Source organism: Rhinopithecus roxellana, unplaced genomic scaffold (genome assembly GCF_007565055.1).
Source record: "Rhinopithecus roxellana isolate Shanxi Qingling unplaced genomic scaffold, ASM756505v1 contig2452, whole genome shotgun sequence".
In the NCBI taxonomy this organism is placed as follows: Eukaryota; Metazoa; Chordata; class Mammalia; order Primates; family Cercopithecidae; genus Rhinopithecus; species Rhinopithecus roxellana.
The window spans coordinates 18782-41104 of NW_022142082.1; the positions used below are offsets into that span (position 1 = coordinate 18782).

Genomic DNA, 22323 nt, shown 5'->3' on the forward strand with positions numbered 1-22323 from the left:
GCGTCTATTTGATTCTCTCTCTTTTCTTCTTATTAGTCTTGCTAGCGGTCTGTCAATTTTGTTGATCTTTTCAAAAAACCAACTCCTGGATTCATTGATTTTTTGGAGGGTTTTTGTGTCTCTATCTCCTTCAGTTCTGCTCTGATCTTAGTTATTTCTTGCCTTCTGCTAGCTTTTGAATGTGTTTGCTCTTGCTTCTCCAGTTCTTTTAATTGTGATGTTAGAGTGTCAATTTTAGATCTTTCCCTTTCTCTTGTGGGCATTTAGTGCTATAAATTTCCCTCTACACACTGCTTTAAATGTGTCCCAGAGATTCTGGTATGTTGTATCTTTGTTCTCATTGGTTTCAAAGAACATCTTTATTTCTGCCTTCATTTCGTTATGTAGTACCCAGTAGTCATTCAGGAGCAGGTTGTTCAGTTTCCATGTAGTTGAGCGGTTTTGATTGAGTTTCTTAGTCCTGAGTTCTAGTTTGATTGCACTGTGGTCTGAGAGACAGTTTGTTATAATTTCTGTTCTTTTACATTTGCTGAGGAGTGCTTTACTTCCAATTATGTGGTCAATTTTGGAATAAGTGTGATGTGGTGCTGAGAAGAATGTATATTCTGTTGATTTGGGGTGAGAGTTCTATAGATGTCTATTAGGTCCGCTTGGTGCAGAGATGAGTTCAATTCCTGGATATCCTTGTTAACTTTCTGTCTCGTTGATCTGTCTAATGTTGACAGTGGAGTGTTGAAGTCTCCCATTATTATTGTATGGGAGTCTAAGTCTCTTTGTAAGTCTCTAAGGACTTGCTTTATGAATTGGGTGCTCCTGTATTGGGTGCATATATATTTAGGATAGTTAGCTCTTCCTGTTGAATTGACCCCTTTACCATTGTGTAATGGCCTTCTTTGTCTCTTTTGATCTTTGATGGTTTAAAGTCTGTTTTATCAGAGACTAGGATTGCAACCCTTCCTTTTTTTGTTCTCCATTTGCTTGGTAGATCTTCCTCCATCCCTTTATTTTGAGCCTATATATGCTCTGCATGTGAGATGGGTCTCCTGAATACAGCAGACTGATGGGTCTTGACTCTTTATCCAGTTTGCCAGTCTGTGTCTTTTAATTGGAGCATTTAGTCCATTAACATTTAAGGTTAATATTGTTATGTGTGAACTTGATCCTGCCATTATGATATTAACTGGTTATTTTGCTCGTTAGTTGATGCAGTTTCTTCCTAGCCTCGATGGTCTTTACATTTTGGCATGTTTTTGCAATGGCTGGTACCGGTTGTTCCTTTCCATGTTTAGGGCTTCCTTCAGGGTCTCTTGTAAGGCAGGCCTGGTGGTGACAAAATCTCTAAGCATTTGCTTATCTGTAAAGGATTTTATTTCTCCTTCACTTATGAAACTTAGTTTGGCTGGATATGAAATTCTGGGTTGAAAATTCTTTTCTTTAAGAACGTTGAATATTGGCCCCCACTCTCTTCTGGCTTGTAGAGTTTCTGCCGAGAGTCTGCTGTTAGTCTGATGGGCTTCCCTTTGTGGGTAACCCGACCTTTCTCTCTGGCTGCCCTTAAGATTTTTTCCTTCATTTCAACTTTGGTGAATCTGGCAATTATGTGTCTTGGAGTTGCTCTTCTCGAGGAGTATCTTTGTGGTTCTCTGTATTTCCTGAATTTGAATGTTGGCCTGCCCTACTAGGTTGGGGAAGTTCTCCTGGATGATATCCTGAAGAGTGTTTTCCAACTTGGTTCCATTTTCCCCCTCACTTTCAGGCACCCCAATCAGACGTAGATTTGGTCTTTTTACATAATCCCATACTTCTTGCAGGCTTTGTTCATTTCTTTTTCTTCTTTTTTCTTTTGGTTTCTCTTCTCGCTTCATTTCATTCATTTGATCCTCAATCGCTGATACTCTTTCTTCCAGTTGATCGAGTCGGTTACTGAAGCTTGTGATTTGTCACGTATTTCTCGTGTCATGGTTTTCATCTCTGTCATTTCATTTATGACCTTCTCTGCATTAATTATTCTAGCTATCAATTCTTCCACTCTTTTTTCAAGATTTTTAGTTTCTTTGCGCTGGGTACGTAATTCCTCCTTTAGCTCTGAGAAGTTTGATGGACTGAAGCCTTCTTCTCTCTCTCTCGTCAAAGTCATTCTCTGACCAGCTTTGATCCGTTGCTGGCGATGAGCTGCGCTCCTTTGCAGGGGGAGATGCGCTCTTATTTTTTGAATTTCCAGCTTTTCTGCCCTGCTTCTTCCCCATCTTTGTGGTTTTATCTGCCTCTGGTCTTTGATGATGGTGACGTACTGATGGGGTTTTGGTATAGGTGTCTTCCTGTTTGATAGTTTTCCTTCTAATAGTCAGGACCCTCAGCTGTAGGTCTGTTGGAGATTGCTTGAGGTCCACTCCAGACCCTGTTTGCCTGGGTATCAGCAGCAGAGGTTGCAGAAGATAGAATACCTGTACCTGATTCTTACTTTGGAAGCTTCCTCTCAGGGGTGTACTCCACCCTGTGAGGTGTGGGGTGTCAGACTGCCCCTAGTGGGGGATGTCTCCCAGTTAGGCTACTCAGGGGTCAGGGACCCACTTGAGCAGGCAGTCTGTCCGTTCTCAGATCTCAACCTCCGTGTTGGGAGATCCACTGCTCTCTTCAAAGCTGTCAGACAGAGTCGTTTGCGTCTGCAGGCCTCTGCTGCTTCCCCTTTTTTGTTTAGCTGTGCCCTGTCCCCAGAGGTGGAGTCTACAGAGACAGGCAGGTTTCCTTGAGCTGCTGTGAGCTCCACCCAGTTCGAGCTTCCCAGCGGCTTTGTTTACCTACTTAAGCCTCAGCAATGGCGGGCCCCCTCCCCCAGCCTCGCTGCTGCCTTGCGGTTAGATCGCAGACTGCTGTGCTAGCAATGAGGGAGGCTCCGTGGCGTGGGACCCTCCCGGCCAGGTGTGGGTATAATCTCCTGGTGTGCCCGTTTGCTTAAAGCGCAGTATTGGGGTGGGAATTACCCGATTTTCCAGGTGTTGTGTGTCTCAGTTCCCCTGGCTAGGAAAAGGGATTCCCTTCCCCCTTGCGCTTCCCAGGTGAGGCAATGCCTCGCCCTGCTTCAGCTCTCACTGGTCGGGCTGCAGCAGCTGACCAGCACCAATTGTCCGGCACTCCCCAGTGAGATGACCCCAGTACCTCAGTTGAAAATGCAGAAATCACCGGTCTTCTGTGTCACTCGCGCTGGGAGTTGGAGACTGGAGCTGTTCCTATTTGGCCATCTTGCTCTGCCCCTCTCTTTTTTTTTTTTAGATGGAGTTTTGCTCTTGTTGCCCAGGCTGAAGTGCAATGGTGTGATCTCAGCTCACCACAACCTCTGCCTCCTGGGTTCAAGCGATTCTCCTGCCTCAGCCTCTCGAGTAGTTGGGATTACAGGCCTGCACTACCACACCTGGCTAATTTTGTATTTTTAGTAGAGACAGGGTTTCTCCATGTTGGTCAGGCTGGTCTCAAACTCCCAACCTCAGTTGATCCACCCGCCTTGGCCTCCCAAAGTGCTGGGAATACAGGCGTGAGCCACCATGCCCAACCTGTATTTTTCATAGGGACAAGGTTTCACTATGTTGCCCAGGGTGTTCATGAACTCCTGGACTCAAGGGATCCACTTGCCTTGGCCTCCCAAAGTGCTGAAATTACAGAAGTGAGCTACCGCATTTGCCTTCTTGTCAATCTTTAGGAAAGGTCCTTAGACCTTTAATCAAATTGATTTCCAAATTATAAATAATTTAGCAACATTAATAATTTAATTTCCCAGAATAGAACAAATTAAAAGCAACAGATTAAAATGTGATGACAGGTAGGCCTCTGCATTACCTATGAGAGTAGTCAGTTGAAAAAAAAAAAGTTAGGGCTGGGTGCAGTGGCTCACATCTGTAATGCCAGTACTTTGGAAGGCCAAGGAGGGTGGATCACCTGAAATCAAGTGTTTGGCCAACATGGTGAAACCCTGGCTCTACTAAAAATACAAAAATTAGCTGGATGTGGTGGCAGCTGCCTGTAATCCTAGCTACTTGGGAGGCTGAGGCAGGAGAATTGCTTGAACCTGGGAGGCGGAGGTTGCAGTGAGCTGAGATTACACCATTGCACTCCAGCCTGGGCCACAAAGCGAAACTCTGTCTCAAAAAAAAAAAAAAAAAAAAAATTTAGGCCAGACATGGTGGCTTATACCTGTAATTCCAGCACTTTGGGAAGCCAAGGCAGGAGAACTGCTTGAGTCCAGGAGTTTGAGATCATCCTGGGCAACATGGCAAGACCCGGCTCTACAAAAAATAAAAAAGTAGCCAGGAGTGGTGGCACACACATGTAGCTCCAGCTATTCAGGAGCTGAGGTGGGAGGACTGCTTGAGTCAGGGCAGTCAAGGCTGCCATAAGCCATGATCGGGCCTGTGTACTCCACCCTGGATGACAGAACAAGACCCTGTCTCAAAAAACAAAATTTAAGTTTGTCCTTCAGTTTGAGTCAGAGGATGCTATAAACCAAAGGTTAAAGTATATTCACTCAGGCCAAGCATGTGGCTCACACCTGTAGTGATCCAGCACTTTAGGAGGTCAAGACAGGGGGATCACTGAGGCCAGGAGTTTGAGACCAGCATGGGCAACATAACAAGACCCTGTCGCAACAAAACAAACAAAACAATTTTTTTTAAAAGTATATTCACTCTACTTTGTTTAAGGAGGGCATTAAATTCTAATAAATTTCTAATAAATTTCCATAAAATGTTTTGGCACTTTGGAATAATCTTTGGAAAACTGAAAAAATAAAAAATGTAATGATATGGCACTACAGTCACCAACACTTACTGGTTATTGCATTTTGTTCTCATTCTGCTTAGGTTGGGGCTCTTAATTTTATAATGCTGAGGTAAGTTTGTCAGTATGTTTACTATCATGCATAACAACTAATTTCTTGGTGGTTTTATTTGAAGGTGATAAACCAAGTTAACTGAGAACTTTATTTAAAATTATAGTAATTACAGGATAATGCTGTAAGCATTACATAACCTAGTGAATATAATGCAGTTAGTATACAGCCTGGCATAACAGTAAGTGCTCGACAAATGTTTGCACTTAAAATACCAAAATTACTGCTCCTGCATTTAGGATGCAACTTGGAATTCAAAACTTGGTATAATAATAATATGGTAATTTCTTTCTTTCTTTTTTTTTTTCTTTTCAAGATGGAGTTTCACTCCTGTTGCCCAGGCTGGAGTGCAATGGTGCAATCTCGGCTGACTGAAACCTCCCACCTCCCAGGTTCAAGCGATTCTCCTGCCTCAGCCTCCAAGTAGCTGGGATTATAGGTACCTGCCACCATGCCCAGCTAATTTTTGTATTTTTAGTAGAGATGAGGTTTTTCCATGTTGGCCAGGCTGGTCTTGAACTCCTGACTTCAGGTGATCCACCTGTCTCGGCCTCCCAAAGTGCTGGGATTACAGGCATAAGTCACCATGCCCAGCCTAACATGGTTCTTAATAAAATATTTAAAAAATATATATGCTGTCATACCCAGATATGTAAGATCACAAAAAAGAATCTCTTTGGGCAATAACTCAAGGATAAATATTTTGGCAAAAACATGGCATTGTCATTCCATTACAATAGTTGGCTTTTTTAAAAAATGTATTTATGGTCGGGCATGGTGGCTCACACCTATAATCCTAGCACTTTGGAGGCCGAGGCGGGGTGTATTACTTGAGGTCAGAAGTCTGAGACCAGCCTGGTTAACATGGCAAAACCCTGTCTCTAATTAAAAATATAAAATTAGCTGGATGTGGTTAGCACATGCCTGTAGTCCCAGCTACTTAGGAGACAGAAGCTGGAGAATCACTTGAACTTGGGACATAGAGATTGCAGTGAGCTGAGATCACACCACTGCACTCCAGCCTGGGCGACAGAGCAAGACTCCATCTCAACATAAATAAATAAATAAATAAACAAATAAATAAAATAAATATTAAAATGAAAAAAGTATTTCAATTATTTAAGATATAAGGTCTCACTATGTTGCCAGGCTGGACTCCAACTCTTGGGTTCAAGAGATCCTCCTGCCTCAGCCTCCCTCAGTAGCTGGGACTACACGCATGCACCACTGTACCCTATTAAAATAGTTATTTTACTAATATTTTTATAATTCATTTATAGCTGCTTACTTCCAAAAAGAATTTGATGTAGCTTACTGTTAAACAGCACAGTTATACTGTACCACTTGTCAACTGGGGAAGGCGAAAACCAAAATCCTGGAATAAAAGGCTTCTTAATATATTTAGAAATAGGTTACAAGTGTATTAATGATTCAATTCAAAGGATGAACACAAATTTAAGAACTTTTTTAGGCCGGGTGCGGTGGCTCACTCCTGTAATCCCAGCACTTTGGGTGGCCAAGGTGGTCTGATCACCTGAGGTCTGGAGTTTGAGACCAGCCTGGCCAACATGGTAAAACCCCATCTCTACTAAAAATACAAAAATTAGTTGGTGGTACACGTCTATAATCCCAGCTGCTTGAGGGGCTGAGGCACAAGAACTGCTTGAACTTGGGAGGTAGAAGTTGCAGTGAGCCGAGACCGTGCCACTACACTCCAGCCTGGGCAACGTGCGAGACTCTGTCTCAAAAAAAAAAAAAGATTTTTTTTTAAAATGATCGTACAATGTGGCTATCAAGAAAAATAGGATGACAGGATGTCAAGATAATTAGTACTCCTGGTAGAAATATCATTAAGACCTGAAATCCTATTATAAATAATATCACTTTACACTGATAAACATTCATAATCTTCATCCATAAGAAGATGATTCTTAAATCTGTTAGCAGCTAAAACTTCTGGGAAATAAAGCCTTTTATTGGAAGTAAAATGAGTTTTTATTTTAAAGCACCTTTATTTTATTTCCTAACTTAACAGTTTTTATTTACTCTGGCAATAAAGAGATACAACCCCCACCAACAAAGTCCCTAAAATACTTAATTGATAAAGCATTGGTTCTCTGCTAGGTTTTAAAAATAATTTCTGAGAATATAAACATTTAATCACCACCATCTTTATAATTATTTTAAAATTACCTCTAATTTCTTGGCACAAGGTCCACTAACAAGTGCAATCACACCACTGTCAGATACCTAAGCAAAGGGAAAAAGAAACACAGTCCATGAATCCAGACAATGGAAGTAGAATTTTCTAAAATGTATTCATTATTTAGATATAGTCTTATTGCCTCCCATTCATCAAACATGTGTTTTAGCCATATATAACTTCCACCCCTTGTTACTTAATTGAGAGGAATATGCCAAAATATATTGCAATTACTTAACCACTAAAAGCATGAAGTGGTCAATAGTTTCAACAAAAACAAAATGAACTAAATTGTTATATGTTCTCATTAGTCATGAAAATACATTTGGTAAACACATAGTCTATATGTTTGAAGCCTATATTTACCTGAGTAGCTGAAAAGTCAACACACTGCAAAAATGGGCAGTTTTTTCCTAATGCATGTAAGGACACATCAGTAATACTTAAGCAGCCACCTAAATCGATGATCTTTAGCAGCTGGCAATTGAGTGCAAGAGCAACGACTCCTTCATCAGTGAGATTGCAGCATCTTTTCAAAGAAGCTTCATGTAGGTATGAACAAGATGAAGCCACAGCTTTTATTCCTGGGGGAAAATATAATTATGTATCAATGAGCTATATGTATGTATATGCAGACATGAGAAGTGTGACTGATTTTCATTTTAGCAATCACCAATTCAATGTAGCCCTTTTCAAAGTAGTCCACCTGTGAGGATATACTGATTTTCCAGTGATGCTGTCATTATTCAGAACTCTCTTGGAATGTTTCAGGAATTTTCTACACAGTCTGTAGTATCAGCAATTAATGGCAAGGCTTTATTGTCGACAGGTTAAATTGCTTTTAGGAAATAGCCAAAAGTCATTCAGAACCCAATTAGATAGTTAAATAGTAGGTGATTCTCCTTTTGGTTAGAACAAAAATTTTCAAGTAATCAAGTTAATTTTCTTGTGGACTTTGGAGGGAAACCAAAAGTTAATCTGCACAAATGGTTTCAGTCATGGTCTTCATGCTTACAGTTAGACATTTATAGCTATGCCTATGTATTCGCTCTCGCTCCACTTTGACTCTGTTCTCAAAAGTGAATTTATTTTCTTTTTTTTTTTTTTTTTTTTTTTGAGAAGGAGTCTGGCTCTGTCACCCAGGCTGGAGCGCAGTGGCCGGATCTCAGCTCACTGCAAACTCCGCCTCCAGGGTTTAGGCCATTCTCCTGCCTCAGCCTCCCGAGTAGCTGGGACTACAGGCGCCCGCCACCTCGCCCGGCTAGTTTTTTGTATTTTTTTAGTAGAGACGGGGTTTCACCGTGTTAGCCAGGATGGTCTCGATCTCCTGACCTCGTGATCCGCCCGCCTCAGCCTCCCAAAGTGCTGGGATTACAGGCTTGAGCCACCGTGCCTGGCCAAAAGTGAATTTATTTTCTACCACCATGCTCCTTCTGTTAGCCTGGACCAATCTTACATTTTTCTGAGGGTCAAAAAAGAGAAGTCTTTAAATCCAGTTAAGCTGATAAAACTGTACACTGGAGATGGGTGCAGATAAATAGAAGAGTACTTTGGGGATTCTGGGCCCTTTGGTCATAAACAAACATGGTAGCACTGTTAAAAGATACCTTTATGGGGCCGAGCATGGTGGCTCAAGCCTGTAATCCCAGCACTTTGGGAGGCTGAGGCGGGTGGATCACAAGGTCAGGAGATCGCGACCATCTGGCTAACATGGTGAAACCCCGTCTCTACTAAAAATACAAAAAAAATTAGCCGGATAAGGTGGTGGGTGGATGCCTGTAATCCCAGCTACTCGGGAGGCTGAGGCAGGAGAATGGCGTGAACCCGGGAGGCAGTTGACCCGAGATCGGGCCACTGCACTCCAGCCTGGGCGACAGAGCGAGACTCCGTCTCAAAAAAAAAAAAAAGGGATACCTTTGTGGGCAAAACACACAGAAGGGAAGATGGTAAAATCATGGGTAGGTCGTTCCTACTGTTTTCCATATCTTAAGAAAGAACTTTTTTTTTTTTTCTTAAGACCAGTTATTTTATTTACCAGTGTCCAGCATGGAAGTTGTGATACAATAAGAACTATATTTGACCTTTGTTCTCTGTCCCTGACATAGAGCTCCAAAAATCTTTGGAATTTCCTGAGTAATAGGAGTACCTTTTGTTAGTCATAATAAGGTGTACCTTTTGATCACACCTGAGTTTAGGCTAATGAGGTGACAGCACAGGACCCTTAGCCTAAGGTTGGGGCCTATCTCCAGAAAAATCAAGTGATGAGAAGGTTAGAACATTCAGTTCAGTCCACAGACCTTTGGCGAGGTGAGGTCAGGGACAGCAGGGAATAGGGGATGGGGATTAAGCTCTATAAAAACTCTTGGGATGGGCATGGTGGTTCATGCCTGTAATCCCAGCACTTTGGGAGGTCGAGGCAGGCAGATCACAATGTCAGGAGTTCAAGACCAGCCTGATCAACATGGTGAAACCCTGTCCCTACTAAAAATGCAAAAATTAGCTGGGCATGGTGGTACACGCCTGTAATCCCAGCTACTCAGGAGGCTGAGACAGGAGAATCGCTTGAACCCAGGAGGTGGAGGTTGCAGTGAGCCGAGATTGCACCACTGCACTCCAGCCTGGGCGACAGAGCAAGACTCCCTCTCAAAAAAAAAAAAAAGAAAAAGAAAAATTCTTGGCCAGGGGCAGTGGCTCATGCCTGTAATCCCAGCACTTTGGGAGGCCGAGGTGGGCAGATTACTTGAGCTCAGAAGTTTGAGAGCAGGCTGGCCAACATGGTGAAACCTCGTCTCTACTAAAATACAAAAATTAGCTAGGCGTGGTGTTACACGCCTGTAATCCCAGCTACTCCAGAGGCTGAGGCAGGAGAATCTCTTGAACCCAGAGGTGGAGGATGCAGTGAGCTGAGATGGCACCACTACACTCAAGCCTGGGCGACAGAGTGAGACTCTGTCTCAAAAAATAAAAAGAAAAAGAAAAAGAAAAGAAAAGGAAAAAAAAGGAAGAAGAAAAAACAAACAAAAAACCTCTTGAACAAGGAGACTTGATGAGCTTTCGTGTTGGTGAATGCATCCACGTGCTGGGAGAGCAATGTATCCCAAGTCCACGGGGACAGAGGCTCCTGCGCTTCCAGACCTCACCCTATGTATTCTTCATCTTGCTGTTCATCAGTGTCCTTTATAATCTTTTAGAATAAACTGGTAAATGTAACAAAAGTGATTCCCTGAGTTTTGTGAGCCATTCTGACAAATTATCGAATGGAGAAGGAGGTCATGGAAACCCTCCATTTATAGTTGGTCAGTCATGTGTACCAGAGGCCTGGTCTTGCAATTGGTATCTGAAGTGGGGATAGTCTTGTGTGACTGAGCCCTTAACTTGTGGGATCTGATGCTAACTCCAGGTAGATAGTGTCAGAATTGAATTAAATTGTAGGGCACCCAGATGGTGTCCAGAGAGTTACAGAATTTTTTGGTGTGAAAAAACCCAACACATTTGCTGTCAGAAGTGTGGTGTGAGTGTAGAGAAATGTGGTTTTATTGAAGAAGTTCTTTTTAGTGAGTTTTTATGTAAACATTTTAAAACTTATGCTTCTTTGCAATATTATGAATATCCTAACTTGCTAACCAAGATGACTGCAAAATATACTCAACTACCCACAGAATTTTCCAGAAACCTAAGTAGGCCAAAAAAGTCCCTCTTTCTTATATTGAAAAAAAAAAAAAAGAAAAGCCTGGGCAACATAGTGAGACCTTGACTCTACTAAAAATAAAAAATTAGCAGGGGTTAGTGGTGCACACCTGCGGTCCCAGCTACTTGGGAGGCTGAGGTGGGAGGATCGCTTGAACCTGGTAGGTTGAGGCTACAGTGAGCCAAGATTGTGCCACTGCATTCCAGCTTGGGTGACAGAGCAAGACACGGTCTTAAATAAATAAATATAAATAAATATTAATGCAAACCAAATATTGAAAAAAAGAGATCTATGGGGGGAAAAAGGTAAAGATTCACTAATTCATGTAATAGTGACACTGAACAATGCAGTTTGTCTAGCTATTAAAAACTATGCATTACACAAACTGATAGGAGAATACCTGGTAACTTTACTCTGATGATTAATTCTTATGTAATATGGCATCAAAAAAGCCTTAACAAAATATGAACTGGTCATTTCTTGTTCCACTATACCAGGCAAAATATTTAAAATACAGACATATGTATCCATTTTTTTTTTTTAGTTTTAATTTTAATTTTATTTTTTTTGAGATGGAGTCTTGCTCTGTTGCCCAGGCTGGAGTGCAGTGGCACAATCTTGGCTCACTGCAACCTCTACCTTCCAGGTTCAAGCAATTCTCCTGCCTCAGCCTACCAAGTAGCTGGGACTACAGGCACATGTCACTATGCCTGGCTAATTTTTTGTATTTTTTAGTAGAGATGGGGTTTCACTGTGTTAGCCAGAATGGTCTTGACCTCCTGACCTCATGATCCGCCCGCCTAAGCCTCCCAAATTGCTGGGATTACAGGCGGGAGCCAACATGCCCAGCCTATTTTTTCTTTCTTTGAGACAGAGTTTCCGTGTCACCCAGGCTGGAGTAGTGATGCAATCTCAGCTCATTGCAACCTCTACCTCCCAGGCTCAAGGGATTCTCCTGCCTTAGCCTCCTAAGTAGCTGGGACTACAGGGTGCACCACCATGCCTGGCTAACTTTTGTATTTTTTGTAGAGACGAGGTGGGGGTGGGTGACAGTTCACCATGCTGGCCAGGCTGGTATCAGACTCCTCGGCTCAAGCAGTCTGCTGGCCTCCCAGCTAAAAAAGTGCTGGGATTACTGGCATAAGCCACCTAGCCTGGCCCATGTTTATTTTAAATATGTTTAAAATACGAGGTAGTGACTTACCCACTGTCTTTCTTAACTTTGAGCACTGCTTTATAAGCAAGAATTCTAACTTGGATTATTTTCTTAGTCTGAGTGTTTTTACTAATAAACATAATTTGTATTTATTTGACTTCTTCATACTCTCTTTTGACGTATTTTCTCCCTTACTCCACAGTTTTACCAGATAGTGAATAGTAATCTACACAGTGTTAATAAATATACCTTCTGAAGTTACAGAAACTCGGTTCCCTTTTGAAGAATTTAAATTTAATTTCTTCAGTTTTCTACAGTTAGACAAGTGCAGAAGAGCAGCATCTGATATATCGCAGCTCCGTAGGTCTAGAGTTTGGACTTCAGGATGTAAAATCTGTAACAAATAAGTGATTTTGAAAAAATTCTTTCTTTCTATAAATATAAATATTCCATATTCAGTGTTTTGGTGGTCATAACAGACAAGTGGCTGATGTAAAATACAGCAAAGAATACAGAAGCATATCCATGTGGAGACAGACACATCAAGCAGGGGAAAACCACATCTACTTCCAGCGGGAGGTGCAGCTTTCAGTGCCAGCAAAGTCCTTCTTGGGACACAAAGTACTGTTGAGATGGCTAATTCAGGGAAAGGATCCGTAGACCTGAGAAGCTTAACCAATGTGGCAGTGAGTAATAATCTTCTGGTAGTTGCTAGCATTAGAGACTCTCCTTATGTGTCTCTGTGCTTAGGAAGTATGAGTCTTTAATCAGTTGTATACCAAGTGCTTACAGAGCACTAGTATTGCTTATCTAGAACATTTACCTTCTATATCATTATTTTTGGGAGCTAATACCCCAGTATTACTGGGTGTTTTCTTGAGGTTGACAAATAATAGATTAATTCCTAAGCATTCTGAGCTCTTTCCTGGGAGTATTTTTCTGTTCTTTTTTTCCAAAATAGAAATGGCTTTACCTTTCTGAAAATAAAATAATGTATTATTATTGTAAAGCATTCAATTTAGAAAAATTATAATAAATTATAAGAATAATGATTTCTATTTATTAGATGCTTACCAGGAAAGGTACTGTCATATACATTATGTTATTTTTTATTTTATTTTATTTATTTTTTGAGATGGAGTTTTACTCTTGTTGCCCAGGCTGGAGTGCAATGGCACGATCTCGGCTCACTGCAACCTCCGCCTCTGGGGTTCAAGTGATTCTCCTGCCTCAGCCTCCCAGTAGCTGGGATTACAGGCATGCACCACCACACCCGGCTAATTTTGTATTTTTTAGTAGAGATGGAGTTTCTCCATGTTGGTCAGGCTGGTCTCGAACTCCTAACTTCAGGTGATCCACCCACCTTGGCCTCCCAAAGTGCTGGGATTACAGGCGTGAGCCACAGTGCCTGGCCTACATTGTTATTTAATATTCTCTCTCTCTCTCAACCCCCACCCCCCAAGGGATTGGTCATTGCCATTTTACCAATGGGAATTAAGACCCTGAGAGCTTAAGCAGCCAACATAAAGAACATAGCCAAAGGAGCAGAGCTGGGATTGGAACCCAGGTCCTTTTAATTCCAAAGCCTAAACTTTTGACCTCTATAACTAAAATTACCCATAATACCAATACCCAGAGATAAAATTATATTAGTTTTTTTAAAATGTAGATCGGGGGTACACATGCAGGTTTGTTACAGGGATATACTGTGTGATGCTGAAGTTTAGGCTTCAACTGAACCCATCACCCAAATAGTGAACACAGTACTTGACAGGTAGTTTTTCAACCCTTGCTTCCCCTCCTCCTTCCTCCCTTTTGAAGTCCCCAGTGTGTATTTTTCCCATCTTTATGTCTGTGTGCAACCAATGATTAGCTCCCACTTATAAGTGAGAACATGCGGTATTTGGTTTTCCGTGTCTGCATTAATTCACTTAGGATAATGGCTTCCAGCTGCATCCATGCTGCTGTAAAGGACATGGTTTTATGGCTGTACATATTCATTTTGATGTTTTTTGAGTTTAAAAAACCCTTTGAAGAACAACAGGATCAGATCACATATAAGATGAGTACTTTTTATAAAATCTATAGATTGTAGTTGTATATTATTCCATTTTCTGCAAGTACCATAACTTATTAAATGCATCCTACACTGGCAAACACTTGAGCTGAACATTTAGGTGGTTTTAGGTAGGCAATGTTGTGCCATGATTAAGAACATGTGCTTTGCAGGCAGACTGTCCAAGTTGGAACCCTATGATTGCGATCAAGCTCAGTTTTCTCTCTGTGCTTTACTAGCCTTATTATTATAACAGGATATGTTGTGAGAAATAAAGGTGTCTTGCTTATAATATATGCTATACATAACTATGCTTATTATCATAAATTATATTATAATGAATATACTTGTGTACTTTTCTATTATTTCCCTGAGATTTCTACAGGAAGTAAATTGTTGAGTTAATAATAAGCAAATCTTTAGAATTTTTAATAGTTAATGCCAAACTGTCCTTCTAAAAGTTTTTTTTAAATCAATTTACACTCTCACTAGCAGGAGATAAAAGTGACAGTTTCTCCACACTATTGCTAACATTGGGTTTGGGGATTTTTTTCAAGTCTCTGCCAAACTGAAAGGCAAACTGTCACTTTGATGACTAGTAAGGTTAAATATCCTTTGATATGTTATTGGAGATTTCTATTTTTTCCTCTGAGTAGTTCCTGATTCTTTTGGTTTTTTATTTGGTTGTTTTGTTTTTTCTTATTGGTTTGGAGGGATTCTTTATATTGTCAATATAAAAAGCCCCTAGATTTTCATACATATTGTAAATATTTTTCCAAGTTTTTGACTTTGTTTCTTTTTTTTTTTCTTCTTGCCATAAGGAAGTCTGTATTTTTAAGTAATCAAACCCATCCATCTTTTTTTTCTTGGTTTCCAACTTTGGTATCATGTTTAAAAAGGCCTTCTCCCTCCAGAGAGTACAAAAAGATTTACAAAATACTTCAAAAACAGCCATCCAAAGATGTGTGTAACTTTGTAACAGATGCTGTATCTGGCTTTTTGAATAATGTCATATGCAGGACTCTTGTTAAGAATGGAGTCTAGAGGGAGAGTAACCAGAAAAATCATGTCTTATTTTTCTATTTCATTCACCTTCTTCACCCCTCCTTTTTAATTCAGCTAAAATTAGGTTTAAAAAATAGTAAGGATTGCCGTCAAACAAAAACCTACGTCACTGAGGTATAAGCTAAAGGGATACAAAGAAATGTGGATGGTGGAAAAGTGAAGAAAATCACCATTTTTCCACAGTGTCATAATGGTTCATCTACGAGTCACATATAACATTACATACTTTAACAGAACCATCAACAATAAGAACCCAGAGATATTATTCTACTTCCACAGAGCCAAGCAAACTACACCACTAAGATATCTATGTTCAAATGCAAGCTAACATGAGAAAATAATCATTATAATAAAGGTATATCAGGTTAATGCAGAAGAAACGTTAAAGACACATTGAAGTGCAATTCCAATGTGAAGTCACAGGGTTGGTCACATGCTCTAGCATGCAGGCTGGGCACAGTGGCTCACACTTATAATCCTCGATCTTTGGGAGGCCAAGGTGGGCGGATTGCTTGAGCCCGGAGGTTCAAGACCAGCCTAGGCAACATGGTAAAACCCTGTCTCTACAAAAAATACAAAAATTAGCTGGGTGTGGGAGCGGGTGCCTGTAGTCCTAGCTACTCAGGGAGGCTGAGGTGGGAGGGTCACCTGAGCCCAGGAGGTTGAGGCTGTGGTGAGACATGATTATGCCACTGCACTCTACCCTGGGTGATAGAGTGAGACCCTGTCTCAAAAAAGAAACAAACAGGCCGGGCGCGGTGGCTCAAGCCTGTAATCCCAGCACTTTGGGAGGCCGAGACGGGCGGATCATGAGGTCAGGAGATCGAGACCATCCTGGCTATACGGTGAAACCCCGTCTCTACTAAAAAATACAAAAAACTAGCCGGGGCGACGAGGCGGGCGCCTGTAGTCCCAGCTACTCGGGAGGCTGAGACAGGAGAATGGCGTGAACCCGGGAGGCGGAGCTTGCAGTGAGCTGAGAGCCGGCCACTGCACTCCAGCCTGGGCAGCAGAGCCAGACTCCGTCTCAAAAAAAAAAAAAAGAAACAAACAAACAAAACCCACAGAAAAAACACATGCTGGAGTGCTGTCATCACAGCTTGCTTCCTTTCGATGACTTTAGGCTTTAGGCAGAAGGTGAAGTGAAGTCAGGGCTACTGTGGAGGTCCTAATTAGGGAAAGGGAGTCAGGCTGGGCAGGACCAGGGGAAAACAAATAAACTACTGGTCTGCCTTTCTTCATGGTCCAAACATATAAACAAAAAGAGAGGCTGGGTGTGATGGCTCACGCCTGTAATCCCAACACTTTGGGAGGCCGAGGCAGGTGGATCACAAGGTCAGGAGATCGAGATCATTCTGGCTAACACAATGAAACCCCATCTCTACTAAAAATACAAAAAAAAAATTAGCCGGGCAGGGTGGTGGGCACCTGTAGTCCCAGCTACTCGGGAGGCAGGAGAATGGCGTGAACCTGGGAGACGGAGCTTGCAGTGAGCAGAGATTGCGCCACTGCACTCCAACCTGGGCGACAGAGCGAGACTATGTCTTAAAAAAAAAAAAAAAAAAAAAAAAAAGAGGAAGCAGATAAGCTATGGGTCTGCCTTTATGGTCCAGAACACATAGCCTTCCTGCACAGACAACGTACATAACTCACAAACTTCCTGCTTACCACCAAACACTTCGATTTATCATCAAACACCTCGGCTGACAGAAGGATGCAAGTTAGCTCACTGCTACCTTGGAATTGTCAATCAGCCCAAGTTCCATTCTATAAAATCTCCAACAAGCCTTTGTCTCCTGGCAGTTGGGTCCTCTCTTGCTGGTTCTGCACGTTGCTCCCTTGCAATGTATTTTCACATTTTATCTAATAAATCTGCCTTTCTTTACCAACAACTGTCTTGGTAAATTATTTTGCCACCATCCCACCAGCCCGGATAGTTACCGCTCACCCTCAACAGCAAACTGGCAGTTCTAGTCTCTGCAGACTAGATGGTGATGGCTGCAGAGTGGTGATGGCTGCAAATCCAAAGACAATATTTAAATGTAAGTAGTGTAGAAACTACTAACTATCATTTTCAGTTTTTGAAACACAAATAGCAAAAATACAAAAGATAACACAGGAGTAGTATTGAAGGAAATTATCTACTCTGCTATTTAATAACCTTTAAAAATCAGGGGCTGAAGGTTAAGCCCTAATCTGAGGGGCTGTTTAGCAGAAGGAAGAGTGATTATCTTTTTCTGGTGCTTGGGGCTCTCTGCCTTGCAGCTCATCACTCCAGACCCTCTCCAGGCCTCCACCTCCTATGTCAGCTCAATAGGGCTGAAATAGACTTGGGTCTTGCCTCCTTTACTCTTACCACTACCAGAGAGTATACAGAGATATGCTCACAGGCCAAAACAAGACACCTAGAGAGCACCACTATTTCAAAAGAAAAACAAAGATTACTGATTCCATCAGGAGCAGAGGAATTAAAACAGAGAGGCCAAAGATGTTAATAAGCATAATATTATGCTAAAAGAAATAACAAACGATTAATAAGATAAAACAATAAGAAACCATAAAAAGGTGAATTGGAAATATTAAATATGAAAATATAGCAGTTGAAAAAAGAACAGTATAGATGAGAAGAGTGATTTTTAACTACTGGTCATTATCCATGAATGGATTACAAAATCAGTTTAGCAGACTGTGATCAATATTTTTTCAATAAAATAAGACTAAATAGAATACAATTACATAGAAAAGACCAAAATGTACTACACATTATATTGTTACACCTAAGTGTGGTTTGTGTACTAGAGTCACAATGTAACATATATTTCTTATTGTGAGTCTTGACCAAAAAGTTTTAAACCTTTTGAAAAACATGGAGGTCAGGCCAGGCGCGGTGGCTCAAGCCTGTAATCCCAGCACTTTGGGAGGCCGAGACGGGCGGATCACGAGGTCAGGAGATCGAGACCATCCTGGCTAACACAGTGAAACCCCGTCTCTACTAAAAAATACAAAAAACTAGCCGGGCGAGGTGGCGGGCGCCTGTAGTCCCAGCTACTCCGGAGGCTGATGCAGGAGAATGGCGTAAACCCAGGAGGCGGAGCTTGCAGTGAGCTGAGATCCGGCCACTGCACTCCAGCCCGGGCGACAGAGCGAGACTCCGTCTCAAAAAAAAAAAAAAGGAGGTCAAGGGTACAGGTACCATGAAGACAAGTGTGTATGGAAGGCTAATGGGAGCTGACCAGAGCAACACCATTTTGTTCCTGAATGTCATTCTGCAACTGCTTGACTATAGAATGTACTTGCTGATGCTGCAGATGAAACTGCTGCCACTTGTGAAAAGACTATGCTATGCTGATGACTGAACTTTTTTCAAACCTCTGAATCAAGGATTTCTGCCTAGAAACCCTTATTCTAACTAATGAATTGTTTGATAACCCTCTCCCACCTTTCTCTTTAAAAGACCTCATATATCTCTTAGGACATATTAATTAAATAGTTAGGACATGATTTCAGATGCCTCTGGAATCTGTGTTCCTTGAATTCAATTCTAAAACCACCAATAAACTTTTTTGCTTGGATTTTCAGTCTTCATGACTCTGGTTGACACAAGAGAAGTAACTGAGACAATGGTAGAAGATTTTTTAGGAACTATTACATGTTGCAAGAAGTCAGGGACCCCGAACAGAGGGACCAGCTGGAGCCAACGGCAGAGGAACATAAATTGTGAAGATTTCATGGACATTTATCACTTCCCAAATAATACTTTCATAATTTCTTACACCTGTCTTTATTTTAATCTCTTAATCCTGTTATCTCATAAGGTGAGGATGTACGTCACCTCAGGACCACTGAGATGATTGCATTAACTATACAAATTGATTGTAAAACATGTGTGTTTGAACAACATGAAGTCAGTGCACCTTGAAAAAGAACAGAATAACAGCGATTTTAGGGAACAGGGAAGACAACCATAAGGTCTGACTGCCTGTGGGGTCAGGCAAAAAGAGCCATATTTTCTTCTTGCAGAGAGCCCATAAACGGACGTGCAAGTAAGAGAGATATCACTAAAATTCCTTTTCCTAGCAAGGAATATTAATATTAAGACCCTAGGAGAAGAATTGCATTCCTGGGGGGAGGTCTATAAACGGACGCTCTGGGAGTGTCTGTCCTATGTGGTTGAGATAAGGGCTGAGCTATGCTCTGGTCTCCTGCAGTACCCTCAGGCTTACTAGGATTGGGAAACCCCAGCCCTGGTAAATTTGAGGTCAGACCGGTTCTCTGCTCTCAAACCCTGTTTTCTGTTAAGATGTTTATCCAGACAATATGTGTACTGCTGAACATAGACCCTTATCAGGAGTTCTGATTTTGTTCCTTGTCCTGTTTCCTCAGAAGCATGTGATCTTTCCTCTGCTTTTTGCCCCTTAACGTATGTGACCTACTCCCTGTTCGTACACCCCTCCCCTTTTGAAATCCTTAATAAAAACTTGGTTTTGCGGCTCAGGTGGGTATCCCGGTCCTACCGACATGTGATGTTGCCCCCAGTGGCTCAGCTGTAAAATTCCTCTCTTTGTACTCTTTCTCTTTATTTCTCAGACTGGCCGACACTTAGGGAAAATAGAAAGAACCTATATTGAAATATTGGGGGCGGGTTCCCCTGATAATTACATATGGACATTTTGGTTATCTGGAAGGAAAAAAAACCCTTATACTTTATAATATTCTAAAGTGCAGGCCAGGTGTGGTGCTTACACCTGTAATGCCAGCACTTTGGGAGGCTAAGGCGGATGGATCACTTGAGCTCAGGAGTTTGAGACCAGCCTGGGCACATGGTGAAACCCTGTCTCTACAAAAAAATGCAAAAATTAGCCAGGCATGGTGGTGCACACCTATAGTCCCATCTACTCAGGAGGCTGAAGAGGGATCACCTAAGTCCAGGCAGCGGAGGTTGCAGTGAGCTGAGATTGCACCACTGTACTCCAGCCTGGGCAATGGAGCATGACCCTGTATCAAAAAAATAAAATAAAAAAATAAAAAACGATGACCAGTCTTACCATATACCATTGTTCCAAAATCTAAAACCATATCTATAGAAAATATAATATGCTTGCTTACAGTTATTCATATTCTTACCTCACTTATATTTGAATCTGTTATCCGTCCTGCATGCTCATTATTTTAATCAGTCTATCTTTTATGTTGGGAGGCAAAGGCTTAATGTCTGTGAGATATCTGGAAATATTCTTCATGAAGCACCAAAGGCATCTGAAATACAAATACAATACAGTAAATCACACTGGGCCTGTACTGATTCCTAACACTTGTCTTAACGCTATTTGTTAGCACCCAGTCCTTTCATAAAAGTGTGTACATTTTGGCTGGGTGTGGTGGCTCACTCATGTAATCCCAACACCTTGGGAGGGCCAGGCAGAAGGATGGCTTGAGCTCAGGAGTTTGAGACCAGCCTGAGCAACATGGTGAAACCGTCTCTACAAAAAAAAAAAAAAATACAAAAATTAGCTGAGCATGGTGGTGTAGGCCCGTAGTCCCAGCTACTTGGGAGGCTGAGGTGGGAGGATCGCTTGGTCCCAGAAGGTCGAGACAGAAGGGAGCTGTGATTGTGCCATTGCACTCCAGCCTGGGCAACAGAACAAGATCCTGTCTCAAAAAAAAGTGTATACATTTTATTTAATACTATATTTACAACTTTAGCTCTGTTAGCTTCAAAAACCTAGTTTGTGTTTAATTACGGACAAGATGCTCTTCCTCTACAGTTTTTTTCTATGCATACCTCATTTACCAAAATGCATTTTAAATGACCAATAAGAGTGTTTTTCCTAACTGTCTAATTTCTAAGACACATGCTCCTAAATAAGCATTATATTGGGACCCACTAATTGAAGTTTTATCTGTCAATCCAGCAAACTTGTTTTCACTATTTTTCTTGAAGAGTGGATAATGAAATCACTAGAGAAAGAACCATAATCACAAAGATTCAGCAAATATTACAAATCACAGAGATATCAAACTTTGTGCCAGGGTTGTACAGGCAGAAAGCAGAATTATCAGGCAACAACTAAGAATCTTATGACCAACATATCTTATCTGTGGACTGAAATTCCAACCATCTGAAAAACTCATACTTTAAACAAACAAATACAAATCTTATTAATTCACATATTTAAAATTTTACATTCATGAGTGAATGTGATCATATAATTGTGATTAATTTTTTAGCTCAATTTTAATGTTTTCTTTTTCCTCTTTTGGTTGCCTACACAGTTTCCTCTCTTGTCCTTCCCCCTCCATTAGTTTAGCTCTCCACACCAATGCAGCATATATTCTTTCTTATTTTTCTCTGTTCTTGTGTACACACACACACACACACACACACACACACTTAAAGGCTTGTGTGGGGGAGGGGTCAATGTCTCCTAAAATGGCACCACAGTGCACTTACTTTTCTACACCGTCTTTTATTCAGTATCTTATGAAATCCCTTCAAGGCATCAAACACAGTACTGATTCTCCTTTAATGGCCACATCATATTTCACGGTACAGATGATCTATTTAGTGACTTGCATGCTGACAAGCATTACCACTATTTCTAGGATATGTTGTCAGATTATTTTTCAGAAAGTCTGGAAAACATTTCATATTTCTATTAGTAGTGTCAGAAAGCTCCCTTCCCTTTACATCCTTCCAGAAGTAGATATTATGGCTAGTTTATTTATTTTTTGAGACAGAGTCTTGCTCTGTTGCCCAGGCTGGAGTACAGTGGCATGATCTCGGCTCACTGCAACCTCTGCCTCCCGGGTTCAAGCAATTCCTCTGCCTCAGCCTCCCAAGTAGCTGGGACTATAGGTGTGTGCCACCACACCTGGCTAATTTTTGTATTTTTAATAGAGACAAGTTTTCACCATATTGGCCAGGATGGTCTCGAACTCCTGACTTGGGATTACAGGCGTAAGCCACTGTGCCTGGCCCTATTTACTTATTTTATATTTAATTTATTTTAATTTATTCTTTCCATTTCTTTGTTATCTCCATTTCCCACTCCCATTCCCCACCCACTTAGGAAACCATTTTCATGTTTAATGTGTATCCTTTCATTGTATATTTCTTTTAATGTGTTTGTTGTATGCATGCATTTCTAATTTATAAACATGGGACTTGTCATAGATTTGTTTAGTTTTTCACTCAGCACTATGTTTTCAAGATCACCTACTCTTAAATGTTGGAAGGCCTAATAGGTGAAAATGATGTCTCACTATTACTTTAACT

At 41.2% G+C, this 22323-nt stretch overlaps 1 protein-coding gene across 1 annotated transcript in view; it reads right to left on the bottom strand.

Annotated features, from left to right (window-relative positions):
• LOC115895786 (protein AMN1 homolog) overlaps positions 1-21662 on the bottom strand; it is a 29901-nt gene extending 8239 nt beyond the window's left edge. Inside the window, 6 exon segments of the mRNA XM_030926385.1 lie at positions 7073-7129; positions 7449-7666; positions 12176-12320; positions 20172-20203; positions 20206-20303; positions 21499-21662. Of these exon segments, the coding sequence (XP_030782245.1) occupies positions 7073-7129; positions 7449-7666; positions 12176-12320; positions 20172-20203; positions 20206-20287 (534 nt within the window). The 5' untranslated portion in view covers positions 20288-20303; positions 21499-21662.
• Positions 21663-22323: the final 661 nt, after the last annotated feature.